The sequence below is a fragment of the Strix uralensis genome, chromosome 5 (assembly GCF_047716275.1).
Source record: "Strix uralensis isolate ZFMK-TIS-50842 chromosome 5, bStrUra1, whole genome shotgun sequence".
Classification (NCBI taxonomy): Eukaryota; Metazoa; Chordata; class Aves; order Strigiformes; family Strigidae; genus Strix; species Strix uralensis.
The window spans coordinates 58,449,017-58,470,810 of record NC_133976.1 but is presented as its reverse complement, the minus strand read 5'-3'; the positions used below and the strand labels follow the sequence as shown (position 1 = coordinate 58,470,810).

The window sequence follows — 21,794 nt, the reverse complement described above, 5'->3', positions numbered from 1 at the left end:
GTCTCTTCCCCACCACACTCCCAGGCCCAGTCTCCTGCCCAGACAGTACCAGTCTGGCTTAGCTGTGTGTCCTTGGCCAGTCAGTCCCAGCCTTCCCACCACATGCTGTCCCCCTCCACACAAGCTTCTCCGTGTCACCAGTCCAAGCCGTCCTGGGCAGTCAGTCGGTAGCAGGTCCCCTCCATCCCCAGTCCCCATCTGTCACCAGAATCCCCCACTCCCCAGGCAAACAGTTTGAGTGCTTCCTGCCTCTCTCCCATCCCCCCCTGTCCACCCCACTGCCAATCACCCCTCCTCTGCTCTTCCCATTCCCCATCTCACTGCCCCAGCCAACCCTGCTTTCTGCTCCCAGTTCCCCCACTCAGCCAGCCTAAGTCACTCCAGCAGCTCCCAGGCAATAGCCCCTTGCCCAACCAGCCCCAGCATATCCCTGCAGGTCCCAGTATCATCTGACTCCCAGTCTTATTTGCTTTTCCCCAGATTTTTGGTCCCTTCCCTTTGAGTTTCATCCCTTCTCTATTCAAATCAGGGCCTTTACTCCACTGGGCTTCCCAGAAGCCAAAAGAGAGGTGGCTGGGAGCACAGGGCAGAGGGGAGCATCAAGAGATTCAGCCCAGTGCCTGATGCAGAGCAGCAGGATGCGGCCCTAGAAGGGAAAACCCTTCCTGTTTCCTTCAGCCCTGCTTCTCTGGGAAAGCCCATATGCCGTCACACCAGCCTCAGAAGCCAAGGGAGGGTTGGGCAGGTTAGCAGAAGATGAAGTCTTTGTAGCTGTGAAGCTGTGACAAGTCTTCCTCCAGCGTTTAACAAAACCATGTAATTTGTCCACACTAGTAGGGGAGAGCAGCGGTCTTTCATGGACAAACAGCCTCCGTGACACAAACACTGACGTCCTGCCCAAGGCCAAGCCCTTGCTTGAAAGCCCAGAAGATCTGCAGCTTTCATCCCCTGGGCCATATATATACTTCCTCCAGCCCAGGAAAGCTAGTGGTGGGCCAACATTTTCAAAAAGAACTAAATTAATGTGCCCAATTCAAGCTGAGGCAATCACTTTCTATGGAAAATTTCTGCTTCCATGGTGAAATTTTGACAAAGTTAGAGGCAAGTGAAAACAGGGTCTTAAAAGGGGAAGTGTCGGCAACCTTAATAATAGGAGCTGCTGCTGGCCACACCTGTAATTAAGGGCCTTTATTGCTTTTTTCCATATACCTTGCCTTTTTTATCCTTGTGGTATTCCCAGCTTCTGTCAGTTTGCAACTGACTCTATTACACCCACGCTGGCTTGCTTTGGTAATAAAAAAAAAAAAAAAAAAAAAAGCCTAGTGGGAAAAAAACCAAACAAGCAGGAATATTCGGGTGCACCCTCAGAGCTGTGTCAGGCCAGGGCATATGTAGCAGAGGACCACAGGACCGGGCCAAGGTTCCTTGAGAGGAGCTGGACTCAGGGCTGAATCAGCAGGATCTTGCTTGAAGACATGTAAGCTCGTCCTTTTCGCCTGCACGCTGAGTGCTCCCCAGGCGCCAAGGCATCTGAGTGCCTGGGGGTGGTGGAAGAACCTGGGCAAGATGCAGGGATGCAGGGGAGGCACCAGCTCTGCCTTGCCAAGTCTTGTGGATTCTTCCTTACATCGAAAGCAGCACATCTCCCTCTAAGAAACTCCAACCCTCATATTTTTTGGAGAAAATGAGCTGAACTCATCCCTCTCTCTGTCTAGGCTTTTGCCACATGGCCATGTCCTGTGGCAGAGCCATCAGCTGGGGCAGCCCCATCCCATCTCCCTGAAGGAGTGGGATCAGGCTTCTGTGCTCCCCTCTCCCTTTCTGCATGGCACTGGGGATGCCTTTTGGCAGCAGTGTGAGCTTCTCAAAGCCTCTAATGAGAGGATGTGCAGCCCAAGGAGAAGAGAAACAACCCTGAGGCTCGGAGACCCAGCCCTATCTCTGTCTCTCTTAGGAACAGCGGAAGCAAAGCAACGGAGAATTGAGAAGCCACATTCGCCCCTGTAGGAAGATTTGCAGGTCAGACCAAGTGAAGTATCGGACTGGTCAGGCAGGAGGCAATTCAGCTGTGAAATGACTTGTGTTTGAGAGGCTGGTTGGAGGAGAGGCTAGATACAGAAGTACAGATCAGAGGAGGTCCCCCATGACTGGAGAAAGACAAATACTGCATTCTCCTCCAAAAAAGGCCAATAGGTTGATCCTGGGAACTACAGGCTGGTCAGACTCATTTGGGCCCTGGAGTAGGTCCTCTTGTAACACATTTCTGGGCACATGGAGAAGAAAGTGACTGGCAACTGTTGGTGTGGATTTACCAAGGGTAAATCATGCCTGAACAACCTGATCATCTTCTTCAATAAAATGACTGGATTTGTGGGTGAGGGGAGAGTAGTGGAAGTCATTTATCTCAAATTCAGCCAGGCTTTCAACACTGTCTCCCACAATGTTCTGATATCCAAGTAAAGGTACTGTGGTCTCAACAGGTAGACAAACAGATGGGTAAAAACTGGTTGGCTGGTCAGGCTCAGGGAGTAGTTGTTAATGGGTTGTACTCTACCTAGAGGCTGGTACCAAGTAGGGTGCCTCAGGGGGCTGTCTTGGGACCTGTCCTGTTTAACATGGTTATTGATGACCGGGAGGAAGTGATGGGTTGCACTTCCACCAAGCTTGCAGTTGACACCTAGTTGGAGGGGGAACAAGTCAACATGCCCAAGGGCAGGGCTGCCATCAGAGGCACATAAGCAGGCTGGAGGGATGGGCCTGTAGGAACATTGTGAGTTCAACAAGGACAAATGCACAACCCTGCACCTGGGAAGGAAGAGGCCCTGGCCACAGTATGGGCTGGGGACCTGCCAGATGGAGAACAGCTCTGTGGGAAAGGATCTGGGAGTCTTGGTAAAATACAGAGCCAAGCTCTTCACAGTGGTGCACAGTGGGAGGATGAGAGACAATGAGAAGAAGTTGAAAGAAGAGAGGTTTAGCTTGAACACAAGGAAGATCTTTCTGTCCCCAAAGACAGTCAAACGTGGGGAAAAGTTGTCTAGAGAGGCTGTTCAGTCTCTGTCCTTAGAGGTTTGTAAGACTTAAAGCTCTGAGCAACCTCGTTTGACCTCTTCGCTGACCTGTCTTTGAGCAGGGAGCTGGGCTAGAGCTGTCCTGAGGTCTCTTTCAACCTGAATTATCCTACGACCCTATGATGTGCAGTGCCCCATTTGTGTATGGCATGTGGTTGGCATGTGTCCATGGCATGGTATGTGTCCATGGCAAGGGTGAGCTGCAAGCCTGTGTCCCGTATGAAGGGTGTAGCTGAAGGGGAACAAGGTATCACACACACACGATGGGTGATGGGCGAGGAGCATAGCATGGCAGGGGAGCAGCTGGGGCAATAGATCTGGGCACCTGTGGCAAGTGTGCCTGTTTTGCACACACCGGTGAGCTCGCTGAGCGTCACACGCGTGCAAAGCACACTGGCAAGGAGCTTGCAAAGTAAGCATGTGGTGGGAGTGTGCGTGCGTGTGCCAGGGGAGCGGACATGTGGCCATCGTAGCGAATGCGTGTGCAGCGTGGGGGGGAGGGAGAGCGGCGTTTGTGTGGGCTTGTTATGCACAGTGGCGCAAACCGGTGGTAGCTAAAAAGCCTCCCATGTACAAGCATCTCCCATGCGGACTCGGGGGGTGGGGGGATGGGTCATCGCGCAGGCGGTTATGAAACCAGCCTGCCCAGTCAGGATAATTCACGTACTGCTGTGGGAGGGACAGGAGAGATAAACAACGCACGGGGAGACAGGAGGGCAGGGAGAATGGCTTAAAATGCTGCTTCCCAGCATGCCCTGGTGGATTAGTTCAGCATCTCAGCCCAGCTCCTCTTTAATTCTTATGCAAGGGGTTTCTCTGGAAGGGACAGCTTGTCCTCGCCAGCTGAACACCAGGCACAGGGCACCAATTAACAAAAGGCCATCTCACCACCCGTCCCACGCAGTGAAGGGTGAGAGGCAGCTGGGGACTCGTTCCCTGCAGAGGACTGAGGTTGTGGATTTTTGTTTCTGCCTCGCATCATGCTGTTGCTCATCAGGGTTGGCAGGACATGCTCGTCTGAGCCTGCCATGGCCTCCTATTCACTTTTGGGTGTGATTTGAAAGTGCTGATTTGTACCTGCAAAGCCCCATGTAGGCTATTTTGGGGGAAGCACTGTGGTCCAGTGGCTCCCAGTTCCTACCTCTGGATGTCTGGACACCAGGGGTGTCCAAATTGGGAATATGCACTGCACTTGGTCCATCAGAGCTGCTGTTTGGAGTCATAGGCAGTGGTACAAAAGTGATGGGCATTGTGTACATACCTAGGGAAGTGCAACATCCCGGCCACGGCTTCGCTGCAGCTGCAGCTGCAGGATGGGCAGAGAGCTATTCTAGGAACTACTCCCAGTTCGTTTATCACTTGCAGTGTCCCCAGCTGTGCATGAAGCTCACTGCTTCATGATCTTGGGCAAGTCACTTTGCCTTGCTGTCAGTTACTTCTGTCCCCCTTTGTTTTCTTCCTGGCTGAGAACAGAAGCTGCCCCTTCTCTGGTGACTGCAGCAGCAAGCACCATGGGGCCATGGAAGACTCAAGGGCTCTGGAGGCTTCTCCATGGGACAAATCATCAAATAATTACAAGGTCTCAGAAAATCACATGTTTTTCACAAATTTCTCTTGCATTTTAACAGCTGACAATGCATTTTGAGCTCATAAGACCATCTGACTGCTGCAGGAGAGCTGTGTCTCAAACAGAGCAGCAGGGAGCTTGCAGCTTCATCCAGGCAGTACAACTCTACCAACACACCTTGTACCTCCTCTGCAGTAATCACTGCCAGCTGCTCTCACCCCAACCTCCCTTCTCCACTGACCTCAGCCTGCTCTGTCCCATCGACACCTACCAGCTTGATGAGTACTGCTGGCTCCTTGGGAACTACAGGGCTCCCAATTACTTAACCCTGGCGCCCCCAGTGCAGCCAGACACCCTGTGTCTGCAGTTCTGCACTCCAGAGCTGTTTTTCATCTCAGCTCTTCCCCACTTCCCCCACAGCCCTGTGCAATGCTGGATGGGTCACATAAGTTTCTCAATTCAAGGCAGCCTGGTTGCTAGTGAGCACAACATGTGTCCTGGAGAGCCAAAGGCACATGGTGTAACCCAGCAGCCTGGAGCTGAATGATGGCTCTGCTTTGCTAACATTTAATCAGCTCCTTCTGTTGTGCTACAGTGTTGTGCTCCAAGTGTTGTGCTACAGGTCTGCATTGCCTGTCATGTGCTCATGCTCACTCTCCATTATTTTATCCCTGAGAGAAGTGCATGCAGTCTGCAGGTCATGTTATATATATATCTACAAAGTCTTTTCTGGAGTTCCTGTGTCAGCTCATCCTCCTCTGTTCGATACCCCAGGAGTGGTGTGCAAGCCTGTGTCGGGTCCCTGATCAACATGCATCTGTTGCTGGGTGAGCATCTAATCACCTGCCAGGAGAAATTTCAAGCTCCTTTTTCTCTCAGTCTCACAGCTTCTGTAACAAGGCTTTGTATCGTACAGGCCTTCAGCTGACTCTTTCAGTGACTGTAGCACTGGGACATTCAAACAACTCTATCAATGCATTACAGCCTGGGACCCAAATATTACCAGGTCCCAGGTTTCAAGACGTGCTATTTCAAATCTGGGGCCAGCACCAAAATAATCCTGCTAATTTCAGAGACCAGAAAAATTTCTAAAGCTCAAATATCCAGTGTCTCACAGACTATTTCAGGATGGTGTTTGTGTTCATCCTGAATTTCTTTGCAGGCATCAGGGCAGTGAAATCACATCTTTCCACTTTTCCTCTTTCCACGCTGACCTGACTTTGATAGCGAGTTGCGTGGGGTCTGGGTGCCCAGGCTGCCCAGAGAGCAGAGGCATTGCCCCCACTAAATGCTTCCTTCTGGAGGGGATGTGCTCAAAGGTAAGCAATACACTGATGGCCCACTGACTGCTCTGCTTGTGTGGCTTTCCCTGGGAACTGGAAGAAGCCCAGGTGCCAAGGCTCTGTACAGTTTGCAAGCCAGGCTGTCATCATCTAATGTTTCAAGAGGGTATGGAAAGGTTGGTTGCTAGAAGAGCTCTTGGGGCATCGCAAACCCCTCTGCCTGAGAGCCCTCACGCTGGCAAGGACACGCCACATTCAAGGACACATTTCTCTGCTTCCATGCAGTTTCACTGCCCCCCTCCTGCTGGGGGAGAGTGCTGGCTGGCTGCCTGTGGCAGGGGACAGGCAGCAGCACCCTGCTACAGACATAAGTTATGCGTGCACTATCAAGGGACTGAATATCAGGAAAAAGGGAGAAATCTCATACATCAAGCACATGCAACCAGGCAGGGCTGTGAGACACCTGAAGGACAAGCAGTCAGCAAGGTGGCAACCAGGACCTGACTCTGAACCAAGGTCATCTCTGCCTAATTTCCTAGGGCTGACACGGCTTTGCAGGCTTCTTCCCAAGAAGAAATCAAAGTGGTAACACATATCTGAACTGTTTTCGGAGTCAGTGGCCTCTCTGCAAAAGCCGTGGCCTGACTGTCAGGCGGGCTGACCTTTATTGCAGGTTATGGGCACAGCATTGGTGGTCGGTGCTGGTCCTCTCAGAGCCTGCCTTCCCTCAGGGCCAGACGTTTCCACTCCCGACCCCCAGCTCTGACCCACGGCACTGCCCGGGGAGCCAGCCCCAGCCCATCCCCGCGGTGTCACGCAAGTGTTGGGGCTGGCGGCAGCCCTGGGCCAGCCCGGGGGGCCGGGACCTGCGGGGACGCCGGGACCTGCGGGGATGTCAGCCTTGCTTTCATCTCTAGATGGTGCTCTCAGGCCGGGCAACGGCGGGGCTCCTCCAGTTTGTGCCACGCCACTCAGCCTCCCCGCGCTGCGTCCTGCCGGACGGTAAAGGGGGTCAGCAGCGGGGCTGGGGAGGGCAGGACCCCCACCCTGCTGGCCATGGCAGGAGGAGAAGCTTGTGGTAAGCCCTCCAAGAAGTGGCTACCGTCTCAGGTCCTCGTGGTGTGACATCCCCCGGCCGGGGGATACCGTGCCATGGGTGGCTGCGTTGACAGACTGCCCCCCCTGCCTCCCCATCCCTCTGCTGACCCCCTTTACCCCAGCCACCCCATGCTTTCAGCATCCCAGCAGGCTGCCTTCCCTCCTCTCCCCCTCCCGCGCAGCCAGCAATACGCTGTCCCAGCTTGGCGGATTTAGCACAGGGCCGGCGCCTGCGGGGTTTTCCAATAGTGGTGCTCCATTAGGGCCCAGCTCTGCCCTTACCACGGGCAACGGCAGAAGTCCCGTTGACTTCGTGGGGGCAAGTGCAAGCGCTTAATGGCCTGGGGAGGTAAGGCGCTTTTTTCTGGGGTTTTTTTGGTTTTTTTTTTTTTTTATGGTAACATTTAAAACCATGGCCACTTCATATTGCCTGTCCAAAAGCTGGCAGAGACCTCAGCCCCTCCTGCAAAGGCAAAGAAGGGCTGCTACAGCTCCAAGAGAGCAGAGGAGGCATTTTGCCATGCAGAGGTCACAAGCCTGAGGGCAGCTGCTGGGGCAGCACCATGTGCCCTGCTCTGCTCCTGGGCAAAACCTAGATGAAGCCGAGCTGGTTGAAAAGGAAGGCGTTTTTTCAGCAGCATGGACATTTTCAATACCATTTCCTGATCACGGAAATCCAAACCCATTTTTCTCCCCATTTGAGATTATTGTTGTGTTTCTTTAAAATATTTTTAGTTGCAGTGTGTATCAAAATATTTTGCTGAGCAAGTTTTGGGTGAGTTGAAAGGTGCCAATGACAGTTTCTTTTCAAAAGGGTTGTCCAAAAGTGTTACCAAAAATAAAACATGAAACAAGTTTCTCAAATGTCATTTAAAGCAACAACAACATCCATCCGAAAGCTGGCAAGGGTGACAGCAGCCTAGTTAGTTGTCATGGGGTGGAGGATCTGAACCAGTGCCTGGATCTTATTCATAGGGAAAAAGTCCTTCCTCTCCCCATTATCTTTCTGGTATTTGAATAGCTTTCAATAATAAGCCAAGGAAATCATTCAGAAGTAAGACAGGAAAGAAATATAGGTTGTGGACAGATAAACAAAGAAGTGGTGTCTTCCTCCTGAAAAGCAAGCTTCCAGCCCATCGTGATTAGGGGCAGGTCTTGGGGAAGCAGTCCTTCTGTCAGATCCTGGAGGAGGGAGAGAGCCCAGGGACATGGTGCCCTGGTGTGCAACAGAGGTGGCTTCTCTGGAGAGCACAGGACAAGGAAGTGTCACCTACCTGAAAGGTTATGCTTCCACATATCACATCCAAAAGCCAAAATATCAAGTGTGTTTATGGTTGTGAATGACTTGGAGAGATGATTTGCAAACTCCTTAAAAACGTCCAGTCTTCTTTATAGCAAACAACCTTCTAAGGTGGATTGTCCTGGTAGCCTTTCACGGGCTGCATAAAGGAGTCCCCAGCATACAGTCAGAGAGGCGCTTGTTGAGATAGATGCCGCTGTTGCATGGCGTTTGTGTGTACGTTGCTGGCTGTTCGTGGGATGAAGTTGTGGTATAGGATGGGTTATGCCCCCATGTGTGGCATACGCATGTAGGCACATGCAGTATGTACTTGGGCACAAGTACTCTGTGATGCAAGCCTGCAGGTACAGAAGTACCTGTGCAGAAGGATGTATGTACCGCTGTGTATCAACAAAGCCTGTGGGCATATGTGCAGCTTGCAGAGGCAGGACTTTTTCCTGGGAGGAGTGACTGCACCAAGCTGTTGGATGGGCTATGTGTGCCCAGGGAATGTGCCATTTTGGCAACAGAAGCACAGCTGCAGGAGGAACGCTTGTTGGGCAAAGGTTTACCATCACCTCTGTTGTCCTGCACTCTGGCTGTTCCTCTCCTTCCCTCTGCCCTCTCCCCTCTGTCCCCCTTCTCTCCCTTGGGTCCTCCTCAGCTCTCTATCCTGTCTAATGATGTGACAGCATTGACAGGTTTCTCTGAATTTTATTGTGAACTGCAGGGGTTTAGCTGGGTTTTCCTCAATGCCTCAGTTTCTTCTCCACTTTGATGCCAAACATGATATGAAAAGGGCCAGCAGGTTCAAACGCGTGGAGGGAGCCCAGATAGCAGCATGTCCACATGATGCTTGTTCCCTTGCCTTATTGCAACCTTTTCCCATTTTTCCCCCCGAGAGCCCTGCCAACTGAAGCGTGAGGTGGCAGTGCTGGCCTGTCTGCTGCCTCAACCACTCCAGCTGTGCATGCCGATGGCCCCGGTGCACCTCACCTGCCCCATCCTTACCTGGCTTTCCTGGGCACTTGCTCCTTGGAGATGAGTGTCCAAAGAGCTAACAGGCCCACCAAGTGCTGCCATCCACCTCCAAAGGACCTTGGCGGGAGGTTGCCAGCCATGTGGGTTCTCCTGTCCTGGAGGCCACCACCCCAGTCTGTGTCCTGGATGCCTGTGTCCTTGTACACAGAGTGCTTCTCACTTGGTCCATTAGTTTGTTTCCATTGCCATGGCCAGTGGCAGGCACCCAGCTCTGAAAGCTCTATTAAAAGCCAGGTCAATACCAGCCCCTGCTTATTCATTCTCTCTGGGGAAAATAAATAAATAATGAAAGGAGGGAGTGACTTCATTGACTAGCAATGGGGAGGAGAGGTGGGAGAGGGACACACGTGGAAAAATGAGGCTGCTTATCAAGTCACACATGGGAAAAACCAGAAGGCACCAGGATCCACAAGCGCCAGTCCCCTCTCTGTGCCCAACGGGAGGAGAGGGAGGCATCAGGAGTGATGCCTTTCCTTTCCCCTCCATCCTGATGCTCTGCTCTTCGGTTGTCACCTGTCTGCTCTTTCATCCTCCTGCCAGATACTCTGCCCTTCTTGGCAAGGCTTCCCAAAGGTGTCAGATCACTGCTTGGGTGCAGAGCAAACACGTGCAAGGCAGCTGTCCCCCCACAGAACCTATGTGCCAGGATGAGAAATGGCCACGTCTGGGTCTAGTCCTGTCTTACTAGTCTGTCCCTGCTCTTTCTCAAATGCACTCCCATATTACCTCACTTTCTCTTCTTTTTCCCTTCCTCCTCCTCCGCCTGCCTGCTGTGCCTGCTTCTTCCTCTCACTCCTGCTATTTCCTTCCTTCCCCTTCTGCTTCTTCCCCCCTTCCTCTTGCTTCTTGAACCAATTCCAAATTGATATAGAGATGCTGTTTTTCTGCTTTGTAAATCAGGGGTTGGGTGGGACATAATTTCTTCAGCCATTCCCCGCATAGCACAACTGTTGGGTGCCCAGAGCAGCTTTCTGAGCTACCTGTTTGTCTTTCTGTCCTCATATCATCTACAGTTTTGACAGAGTGATTCTGCTGCTCCTAAAGAAAAGGATTACCAGGTTTTTGTGTCTTTTGTGAAATGACAGCAAAGTGATATTACAGGTCTAGCTCTGGTTGACGCCCTCCCTCATTTTCCCTAGTTCTTACTTGCTTCTAGCAAAAAAAGAGAGTTTGGTTTTTTTATATTTTTTTTCAGTCTTACATCTAGAACAATGTTTTGCACATCTCTGCCTCTTCATCAAGCATATCTATAACCCTTCCCTGAGAAAAACTCTCATTATCTCCAAAGCAAGTAGGATTGTTTGACCCATCCTACTGGCAATTTTAATGCAATTCCTTCCCTCCCTCCCTCCATTTTGTATGATCTTCTCCGTGAGCAAACTCTCTGAGCCTTTACCAGGTCTTTACCAGAGAGGCCCAGAACAAGGGAGCCCTCATGGTCAAGCTTCCAGGCACCAATGCCATACAAACAGCAAACACCAGCACTAATAACTCTCATCAGTCTCTATACCAGGCTGCAGCCTTGGGGTCTCTCCTTTGCTTCCAAACCTCCCCCTGGGATATTAGACTTTATTAAAAATAAATAGTTACAAATTCAGTTTTACAGCTGATGGCAGCAGGGAGAAGAACGGAGGAGGTGAAAGGAGTAAGTTGAGGGTCTGCTGTCCAGTCAGGTCACTTGTCTGTCACCCTGGCTGCGCTGTGCCAGGGAGCAGTCTGAGTGTGCAGCACAGGGCCCTGCCTCCTCTGCCAGGCATCTCAGGAGAGGAGCAGGATGTGTTTTTCAAGAGGACTGGGAGAACTGGGTCTGAGTCCGTGGAGCCGAGCTGCTTCTGGAGGTGCCAGATGCCAAACTCCAAGGAGAGTGCAGAGTAGGCTACGTAGAGTGTCCTTGTCTCCTAGCTTGGCATTTTCAGTGGAAGAATATGGATTTCAGTTCTCGTTCTGTTTTATATACAAAGAAAGAGTCATGTGCAACAAGCAATAAACATGCAAGTAAACCCCTCCCTTGAGATCCTTCCCCACTCCCTCCAGGAGTCCTAAATTCTCCCATTCATCCTCATCTGGTCAGTGCTTAGGTATCGCTCCTCTCCTAGTGATGGTTATGACTCTTGACAGCCACGGGGCCTACCCATGTCGAGAAGGGACAGAAAGTCTGCTGTTGCCTCAGCAGCAGAATCAGTTGCTGTGGGGCCCGGTCTGTCCGTTGAGGGCAGGGACCCCTGTCACCTCTCCAGAGATGAGAAATCAGGCATACTGCTCTCCTGTCTCTGGCCGGAAAAGGGGTCCTAGAACAAGCTGCACACATGGGAAGAGTAGTGTATCCTCACTTCTCTTCCAGGCAGTATGACTTCACAGGAAAGGGACTATATCAGAGCAGCTCCAGGCCTTGATGTACTCAGGGGCTGAGAGACAGTCACAGGAGGCATTTTTTGGTGGGCAAGGGACTTATCCAGCTACATACGGGTGTAGAACGGAGGAGGAGATGGTGGACGATGAGTGTGGAAAGGGGAGGCTGGAAGAGTTAGATGGCTGACTCCCTGCGGTATGAGATTGTATCTAGGGGCAGAGTTGCCTGGAGCCGCTCCAGGTCCAGGTGGCTTCCAAAATCCATCATCTGGATGACGCCTCCCTCCTCCTTGGTGTTGCCCCCTAACACCACACCCACTTCGTCATCGTCTTCATCTTCATCTTGACTGACAAGAGCCAGCTCATTCTCATAGCAGAAGGCACTGGGAGGTGGGGGAGAAGGTAGGATAGTCATCTTGCTTTCTTGCAGCTCCCGGGCTGAACAGCAAGGCGTGCCAGCTACCTCGTAGGTCTTGTGAAAGCGTGAATAATCCACTTTGTAGTGGTTCTTCTCCTCAAACACAACTGGTTCAAAACGATGACCCCAAAGGATTTCACTAGCGAGGTAAGAGCTTCGTGCCTGTGTGGTCATGGCTGTGGCTTCCACCATCCCCTCCAGGATAACAACAATCTCAAAGTTCTCCGTCTCCAGCTCCTCCTTGCCAATCCCATAGAGTGGGCTCTCCTCGTCAATCTCATGAACGATAATAATGGGTGAGACCAAAAATATACGATCAAGGCCCACATCGTAGCCCACATTTAGGTCCCGCTGGTCCAGGGGGAGATATTCCCCTTCCTCTGTCATGTAGGGCTTGATGAGCTGGGCTCGGACGTGGGCCTCCACAATGTGGCTCCTCCTCAGGTTGCCCACCCGCCACATGAGGCACAGTTTGCCATCCCGCACGGAGATGACCGCATGGTGACTGAAAAGGAGGGTCTGGGCCCGCTTCTTGGGCCTTGCCATCTTGGCCATGATAGTGCCAATCATGAAGGAGTCAATAACACAGCCCACGATGGACTGGACTACAACTGCCATGATAGCCAGCGGACACTCCTCAGTCACGCAGCGGAAACCGTACCCAATGGTTGTCTGTGTCTCCACTGAGAAAAGAAAAGCCCCTAGGAAGCTGTTCACATGCATGATGCAGGGCTTGAGGAGAGAGGGACCACCTCCCACCACCTGTGCATTGAGGTCACCATGAAAGAAAGCGATGCACCAGAAGAGGAAGCCAAAGAAAAGCCAAGAGACCAGGAAGGCGGCGGAGAAGATCATCAGCATGTACCGCCAGCGCGTGTCCACACAAGTGGTGAAGATGTCAGCCATGTAGCGCTGAGACTTGTTGCTCAGGTTGGCAAAGTAGACGTTGCACTGGCCGTTCTTCTTCACAAAACGGTTGCGGTGCTTCCTCCGGGGGGCATGGCCCTTCCCATTCCGGCTGTGCCCATTCATGCTGCCCAGCGCAGAGACCTTGTGTCCATCCTCTTCAGTCGAGACAATGCTGTACCTGGAAGAGAAGAAACAGACATTTCCAGCAGAAATACATGAAGAATGACAGCAACCACTGAGACAGTGAGGGCGGGAGACATGTGGGTGGCTCACAGGGCTACGGTACTGCAGTGTTGAATATCACAACAGCACTTTTTCCTGGTTATTTGGCCACCCTGACCAAATTGGTGGAGCTCAGCTGCAATATTTGCCAAGTCTTACTGCCAGGAGGTTGTATCTAGCAAAGTCCTGATAGGGCAGCAAAGCAGGAGAAGCTTGTAGCACTGTGCTACCTTCCAGCCTTTGTAGTGAGGAGGGATCCAAGGCTTCCAAACCTGATGGCAGCTGGGACAGCTGGGAATCCTGGGAGCAAACACCCACCGTCTGGCCACATTTTGGCCCTGACATTACATAAGGCCGGGAGTTTCTATTTTCTCCTCCGCTCTCCTCACTGATTTCATGGTGTGTTGGTGACAATGTTTATACACTTCCTGCGCTCAGGACAATTCTGTTGCCACAGCAACGTGTGTGGCTCCAAGCATCCCGCATCTGAAGCCAAAGGTGTAATTTGGAGATCAACAGCCAAAGCACTGGCAGTTTCCCTGGCAGAAGCTCCATGTACACTTTCTGGGAGACATTTGCCCCTCCAGCTCTCCTCCCTCATAGGCAGCACTGCTGCTGCCGCTCATGTGCTGCTGGGACAGTTGTAGACACTCCTTAAAGATGAGATGGCAGAAGATGCTCTGACCACTGAGGAAATCAAGCCAGTGCACAAACTCACCAAGACCACTCTGCCCACATGATCACTGAGCTGCAGCCTCCCAGGACCCCTCAGGCTGGCACTGTCTCCCTCCCACCCCATAGTGTTGACATGTCAGCTGGAGCCCTCCAGCATGAGCTTCATGACTCCCATCCTCATCTCACAGTGAGGGAAGCACTGGTAGCTGCAGTTGTGATTCCTGGGGACATGGGGCTTCTGCAGCGCTGCCGGAATCTGTAATTTCTGGTCCAGCACCATGCAGCACTGTACTTCTCCTCCATAGTACTCCTCCAAGCACTGCCCCCACGTATGGCATGTTTTGGATGGAGAAGGAGAGAGAAGCCGTACCTTGGAGCAGGAAAGCCCCTGGCAGGTAATTTGAGAAGAACATACCGAAAGGCAGGCTGAAGGTAGGGCCTGAGGGACCAGATGAGAAAGACCAGGACACCCAGAGCAGCAGCAGTCCTTTAGAGGAGGGTTACTCACCGGTTCACTCGGACACTGCCCATGGCTCGCTGTATCATCAGGTGTCAAGGGGCTGCAGGGGCTGGGAGGGCGTGGGATCTCATGCAGCAGCACTCACATGGGACCAGGCAGCTCCAGGTTTCACCTCTGGTGAGCTGGGACCCACGCTGCCATTGCAATCGCTCTTGGGCACGCACCTTGCAGAGAATGATGAAGCAAAACCCAGTCAGAGCTTCCCCTGACAACACCTGTCCCAGTCCCAGAGTCAGGGCACAGGGCTCCCAGCCTTTTGCCCAGAACAGGTCTGGAGGTATCCACAGGGCTGGGAGAGGCGCAGGGCCAGCCAGCCACCAGTCTGGGAGAGGTGCAGGGCCAGCCGGTCACCAGTCTCCAGATCAAGGGCACAATGGTTGAGCAGCTTGCAGGGCCCTTGCCCTGAGCCATTATATTAATATCATAGCTTACACTAGGACGAGAGCTCAGCTAGGCTAAATACCTCGCACACAAGGACTGACAATAACGGACATGCACAGCAGCCCTCAGGGATCCTTGTCAGCCCAGCCTGACCCAGAGGGGATTTATTTCCAGGGGGTGCATAACATCATCCCCCCTGTTTCAAAGAGAAGAAAAGCGATAGGTAGAGCTGAAAAGGAGAACTGATGTAAAGGAAGGGTTTAAGGGTAGCTGAGGAGAAGCCAGTTAGAGCAAACAGACCTTGCGACATGCCCTGTGTACAGCATCCAAGGAGTGGCTCAATGGCAGAGCGCTGGGGAGGATGTCCAGCAGAAGTTACGTCCCGACCCGGTCCTCCCCGAACTGAGGAATGGGGAAACCAAAGACTCGAGAGCCGACCTATCCCACCTGCCCGTAGCTGCTGGGAAGTGAAATGCAGTGAGAGGGTGATGACTCACAGATTAGGAAGGGCTTTGTACACCCATGCTAATCCTGCACTGTAACCTTTGGATTACAGCAGCCAGTGTGGAGTGCAGGATGCAGACAGAGCCAGCTAGTTCGCTTCCTCCCAGCCTTACCGATGAGCAACCAGTGGTTGCCATATCTGGAACAAATCTAAGGATTTCTGAGTCAAATCCAAGGTTTAGAGCTGCTTGCTAGTGGTCATGCACAGACAGGAGAGAGGAACAGCAAGTGATGTTGTCTGGAACGGAAAAGCTGGTGAGAACCATCCTTGTCTCATCATCAGTGTCACAGAACAGGGCTTCATGTGGCTAAGGGTGACCACCAGCTATCCCCAGTTAGGAGCACAGAATAGAAAGCGGCAAGTAAGGAGCTCCAGACATCACCTCTAATGTGCAAGCACTGCCGTTGTCATGTCTGGGATGAAGATTAACCAGCAGTCTCTCCTCCAGAGACCAAGGTTACTGAGGCAGTTTAAGCTCTGTGGCAATACAAACATGGTTGTTCAGACCAAGGATATTATGGGACCAGGAGAAGACAGCAACCTTGTAGTCACTATATAGAGGTAAAAGTGAACAGCTGTTCAGAAATTCCCATCAGAAAAAAACACTTTGGCACTGAACTGTGCCAGCACTCACCCCCTCACTGGCCTATAACATCCAAGTCTTTAAGGAGGGTCGGTTTGTCCAGATACAGGAAATTTTGTTGTGCAGCTGGTAAACCTACAGCAGAAACTGGGGTCGGTAACCTAAATTCATCAGTAATGGTGAGGGATGACCAGGTGATGAAGAAAGGTTACTTCATGCCACAGATGGTACTGCTAGGATAAAGCTAAGATGTATCTTCAGTTATTACATGGTGAGCTTGGACTGCAGGGTCCCACAAGTATTTAGGAGGCGACAAAAAGGCAGACAATTTAGGTATACCCCTCCATGTCACCTCCAGCCAGGAGAGGAAGGGCATCCTCTCCAACTGGCACCTTCCTTAGCCAGGCCAGATAAGCCAAGCTCATCCCTAGCCAGCGCTGACACTGATACTGGAGGAAAGGTACTACTGCAGTTCACACATATGGATACTTCACAACTTCCTAAAGGTTTCTGGCCACCAACACCACCCTTTCCCCAGCTGCAGGAACAGGTGAGCAATTTCTAGAGACTTTGTATTTCTGGCACAAGCAGTGGCCATCTCCAAAAAAAAGAGGAAGGAGGACCTAAGGAGCTTCTGCTCACTGAAACCATGTGCAGCAGCACCCAGATCTCTGCTCCTCACCTTCCCCACCTCACCAAGAAGGGGCAAAGGAAGCAGATGAAATACAAGGACTTTGCTCACCTCCGGTTCTGGCTGGTACAGCTACACGAAGGGATGAGCACACTGTTTAAGAGCACTGCATCCCGTGCTGCTGTGCTTCCTCCTGGCTCCCACACAGGAGCTCAGATCAGCCAGAGTTGTGGCACAACCTCTTGGGCAGAGGCCATCACAGCTGGACCCTGCAGCTCAGATCCTGGGAAATGTTCACTGCTGGCTCCACAGTTGCAGAAGAGAGCATCAGCAGCTAAAACTACATCACTACCTGCAATTTGTACTTAATCACGAGAAAAGTATTTCCATTAAGAATAAAGGCTACAAATCTAAACACACATCTTTGAGCATGTGAGAGCAAATGGTTTTAGTATAGGCTGTAGTGGGAGACCCATGGTCTCAGTCCATACACTCATCCATAAGACCCACACAGAACAGAGTTCATTGCTCTTTTTCTGCTTCAGCTTCGGAAATTTTGCCGGTAGATTTAAGGACCTCTGTAACAAGATGCAGTGACATCGCTCCAGAGATGAGCTGTCTGATGGACAGGTTTGTGTCCATTATTATCTTGTGGAGATTCTGCAAAGCAAAGTCTATGTTATGCTTCACCGCGCCCAGGTCGGTTGTTTGGCCCGCTCTCAGGTTTTCGTTCTCCATCTTGTAGCTCTCCAGCTTTCCCTGGAGAATAAAGATCTCCTGCTTCAGCTTCTCCACATTGTGTTCTGCCTCCAGAGCCCGCTGGGTCATTAGCTGGAGACTCCACTCAGATCGCTGGATAAAGGACTGTAACTCTTGGTCTTTCCTCTCCTCTTTGGCCCGGCTGGCCTTCGGCTGCCTCTCCAGCCTCCGCACTGTGCATGCCTGGCTCTCCAAGGAGCTCTGCATGCTCCTGGCTACCCTCCTGAGCATGGTGTTCTCCTCCTTGAGCACATCGTTGGTCCCCTGCAGCGATGGGAACACCCTGTCCCTGATGGCCTCATCATGCAGCATGTGGGGCTCTGTTTCCCTGGTGCAGTCTGGGTACCCCAGAGAAGGGTCACTGGCATGGGTCCATGGGGTAAGGCATCCATCCCCAAATGCTTGCCCACGCTACACTGGAAAGGGTCATAGGAGCACACAGTGCTGTACTGGCAGTTTGGAGAACATGTGACCTTTGATGCACAGGAAGGTCATAGGTCCAGCTGTGGTCCTCATCTTCGGACAAGCTGCCAGGCACTTTTATGTTTTTGTAAAATGGGTCCTGAAACTCCTGAGTTTCTTCCTCAAGTTCCAGTGCATGCTTGGCCAACCTCTTGGCATATATTCTATTTTTCACTCCTTCATCTTTTACCACGTAAGAGTGCCTGGGATTTAGGGAAAATGGGATGGGTTCTCCCAGATCCTCCACCTGACTGTCACCCAAGCTGTCACAGCTTGTTCACTGGGGTGGAGGGCGTGTGGAGTGGCAGGGGTAGTTGAGTTTGTCATCGTTGTCATCATCATTTTCCAAGCCCTGAGGTTCTGGGCAGACCGTCTCCATTTTCCCAGAGATGCCAAGCAGCCATGACATTTTTCAGGATGTTTTGGGCTGCAGCAAGTGAGAGGAATCAAATTATCTTCCTGGAGTCCGGGTCATGCAGGCAAGTGACACTGAGAAGCACTGTTCCAACTTCTGCAGCCTCAGTGATGCTCGTGGGGGAAGAGGCAGTCACTGAAATCCCTCCATTTAGATCACCAGAGTGTTCAGGAGGGAGCATGGAAGAGGACTAAACATCTCTGTGTCTTTTCTATGGGGAGACCAGGAATCACCAAGGTCTGTGATGTCACTGCCTGCTGTGACCAGAGGGGAGAGGAACCGATCAACTGCAAAAGTGCTTTTTTGGCAGCAGAAAGATAAGCTGGATCCTCATGGCCACAGAGCTGACCCCAGCTCGGGGATGCTGCCAGTGGGCAAAGAGGAGCTCATGAAGCCACCTGAGACCTCCAGCATGCAGCTGGGACAGGAACCAGCCGGACCCGGGCAGGCAGCATGGGGTGGAGGGGACAACCCTGCCCCACAGGCTACCAAGACATCTCCAGCAGTAAGATCAAGCCGCTGGGGTCAGCCTGGGCAGAGGCAGGAGACATCACCAGCCCTTTGGCCAGAGGCATCACCCTGAGCCGGCTGGCCAGCGAGGGGTCCGCACCATGGTGCTGCCGATCTGATTCATCCCCTGCTGCCAGCTGGCGCAGGGAAGCGTTAGTAATACTGGGCGCCGCAAACTCAGAGCGGCACGAGCCAGGAGACGAACAAAAATAAACCCACTTACCACTTCCACCCCAACACAACCCCCACAGCGCACGGTGTCGCCATGGGAAAGACAGACAGGCAGGCGAGAAGCCCTGGGCTGGGGACTGCCATCGCATTGGGCCAGCATTCACATTAGCCCCCCAGAGATGCCACACCTGGAGGTGATGTAGCCACCGTCCCTCCTCAGCAGCTGATGGCCCAGGGCCACCACTGACATCCCTGCCTGCAAAATGGATGCCGTCATCTCAGCAAGGCCAGGGCTGTACTAGGAGCCTGAACCTTATGCAGACTCCATTCAAATGTCTGTGAAATGGTCCTTGTTCCTTGGAAACCTGAAACACAAATGGGATGAAAGGGGAAAGCTGAGAGATACCTCCAGCAAAAGGGGATGACATTCATGTCCCAAACAGGCAGCAGCCTGTCACATGGATGAGGGGGAGGAAAGCCTAGCCGAGGACAGAGATGCAAATCCTAGACCATGCCCGAGGACCTTTCTTGGAGGTTGCTCTGCCTCCTGGGACCCACATGTAGAGGGGGAAGCTGGAGGGTCAGTGGCAGCTCCTGGAGAGTGGGATGAAACCATGCTGATGAGTGCAGCATGGGGCACCCTGGGAGATGCCAGACAGGAGACTGCAGTCTGGAGGGATGCCTCTCCATCCCTCTGCTGTCCTGTCCCCAGCAGGCATGAACACCCACATATTTCATGGCCTGAGGAAGCCCCCGAGCACTTTGGGAAGCCACTGCAGTGTGGGCATCACAGCTGCTGTCTTGCAGCATTGAAGCTGCCAGTCAGGTGGATCTCCAGGGACCAAGAGCCACCTCTAGTCCTGTAAGCCTGGGCTGCCCTTCCCAACCACTTTCCCCTTCCTGCACCCTAGATTGAGCGATGCTGGGGCTGCTGCCGCCATGCTGCAGTCATCCCCACCTTCCTGGGTGACACCGCTCTCCAGCAGCACAAGCCATTGCACCAGCCCACGCTGCCACCCCGGCACTGCTCTGACCCCGAGCAGATGCGTGGGGCTGGGCTGCTGCTGTCACTTTCCAAGAAATCTGCGGGCCAACAATGTTGGGGCACGTGGTGCTGATGCAATGCTCCAGTACACGGTGCAGCACCTCGCACGTCCCAGGCTTCCTCCAGCCCCTGCCAGAGCGGATCATATATTTTCAATCCTTCCTTAAATTTGCAGTGCAAGAGTCTCATGAAACAGAACAGAAAAGTCCACGATGAAGCACTCCCCCACTTCTCTTTTTATAACAACCGTATCTGGTGCTCTGGGATGTATACCGTGAACGACGACGATGGAAAAATCCCAGGGTATTTTTACACTCCTAGTCTTTGCTTTATCTGGAGTCGTCTAGCAAATGCTTCCCTCCTGTCTGTGGTCAATACCGCAGCCGCTGGTTGTGCTGTGCTTTATGCCTTTATTCCTCTTACCGGCTGCATAGCACTGTCTGGTTTTGAGATCAGCATCCACAGACCCATCCTGCCAGCTTGGGCATGGTGACAACACGGCAAATATCTTCTCGCCTATTGGGGAGTCAGGGTGGAAACACCCACAGCAGAGCGGGGACCCCTTTGGCTTTTTGCGGAGCCTCACAGACCCACAGCATTCAGTTTGTCCTCTCCAGCCTCTTTGTAACTCCATCTCTTCTACTCTTCCTCACAAATATTCCTGGAGTTCATGCCAGGGCTCATAGGGCAGCTCGGTGTCGTCTTGCCACAAGAAGCAGCAGCCAAGCTCTCGCTCCTCCGTGCCAGCAGGGCTGGGTGCTAGGCGCTGTATGAACACGCGCGAAGGCACAGTCACCGTGCGGGAGAGTTTTACCATATTAAAAAGGCAAGTGACATATGGAAGGTGAGGGGAGGAAGCTGTAATCAACTCTATACCATTTTTATATACACACTTCTGCCTTTTCGTTCAATAATTATAAATAGATCGAGTAAGTGCCAACAGTCCCCATCTGCCCCTCAAGGCATGATCCGCTGACCAGTTTCTCTCTCCAAAAGAGGATTTTGTTAATATGCCTCTGCCCAGTTTATATTTTGGGATGGAGTGAGAAGGGGGGATTTTTTTCCCCCCTGTAAAGCTCTGGAGCCTGGAGATGGGTAATATGAAAACAAAACAAAATGATTTGAAGTTAAACCATCTCAGTGTGTGACTCAGAGCTATTCATAGCTCCCTGAAGCCAGCTGCAGCAACGGAGCCAGAAGGATTCTGCCCGTATTATTATTCCAATTACCATCTGAATTAAAAGTTTGAGCAGTGATCAGCCCACATACTGACGGGAGGGGGAGAGAAGAAAGAGAAGAGAGAAGGAGAGAAAGAGAGAGAGGAAGAAAAAACAGATAAAAATGGGATCCACACAAAGGTCCCCAGGATGACAAAGTCGGGAAGAGGCACGGAAAGGTGACAGCATCACCTCCTGCCTGCTCCCACTCCACCCCAGTCATACCTGCTCCAGCCACACCATCCAGGCAATGGCACTACAAGAGTGGCTGCCCGCTCCCCGGGATCCCAGCCAAGACAGGGGGTACCCCATGGTGGGGCTGGTGGGACTGGCACGGGTGCTCACCCACTCTCCCCCAGCCAAAATGGGACTGGGGGGACAAGAGGTGGGGACTGGGGGGCGGCTGAGCAGGAGCATAAGGAGAGGATGCTGCTGGGGCGGCAGCTGGGGACAAGTCCCCCCTTTTTCTTGTCAAGTGGGGTAAGTGGGTGTTATTATTTGTGGCATTCCCTGGCATCACAGGGAAAATTAGATGGTTAGAAGGCCCCTGGCCTTCCCTAGGTGGTGTTCTTGGCCAAAAAGGAGCCAGGCTTTTGTGGCAGCCAGGGCACAGACTGTCCCACCTGCTCCCCAGGAAGAAGCTGTCCTACTAAAACCATGGACTAGACCTCAAAGGGTTGGTG

The 21,794-nt window shown here is 52.3% G+C and overlaps 1 protein-coding gene and 1 pseudogene across 1 annotated transcript; both read right to left on the bottom strand.

The window, feature by feature from the left end:
* Nucleotides 1-11,432: 11,432 nt before the first annotated feature.
* On the bottom strand, nt 11,433-15,197 carry KCNJ4 (potassium inwardly rectifying channel subfamily J member 4). The gene is made up of 3 exons (XM_074869446.1): nt 15,114-15,197; nt 14,421-14,596; nt 11,433-13,193 (listed from the first exon to the last, which is right to left on the bottom strand). Exons 2-3 carry the CDS (start codon nt 14,456-14,458, stop codon nt 11,864-11,866), a joined length of 1,368 nt encoding a protein of 455 aa, XP_074725547.1. The 5' UTR covers nt 14,459-14,596; nt 15,114-15,197; the 3' UTR covers nt 11,433-11,863.
* A 1,857-nt stretch (nt 15,198-17,054) lies between these two features.
* Nucleotides 17,055-18,162, bottom strand: LOC141944142 (endosome-associated-trafficking regulator 1-like; annotated as a pseudogene).
* Between the last annotated feature and the right edge of the window lie 3,632 nt (nt 18,163-21,794).

Coding starts and splice junctions, on each gene's coding strand:
- KCNJ4 (XM_074869446.1), bottom strand. CDS start 14,458: ATGATACAGCGAGCCATGGGCAGTGTCCGAGTGAACCG. Junction 13,194..14,420: donor GGCAGTGTCCGAGTGAACCG/GTGAGTAACCCT, acceptor CTTCTCTTCCAG/GTACAGCATTGTCTCGACTG.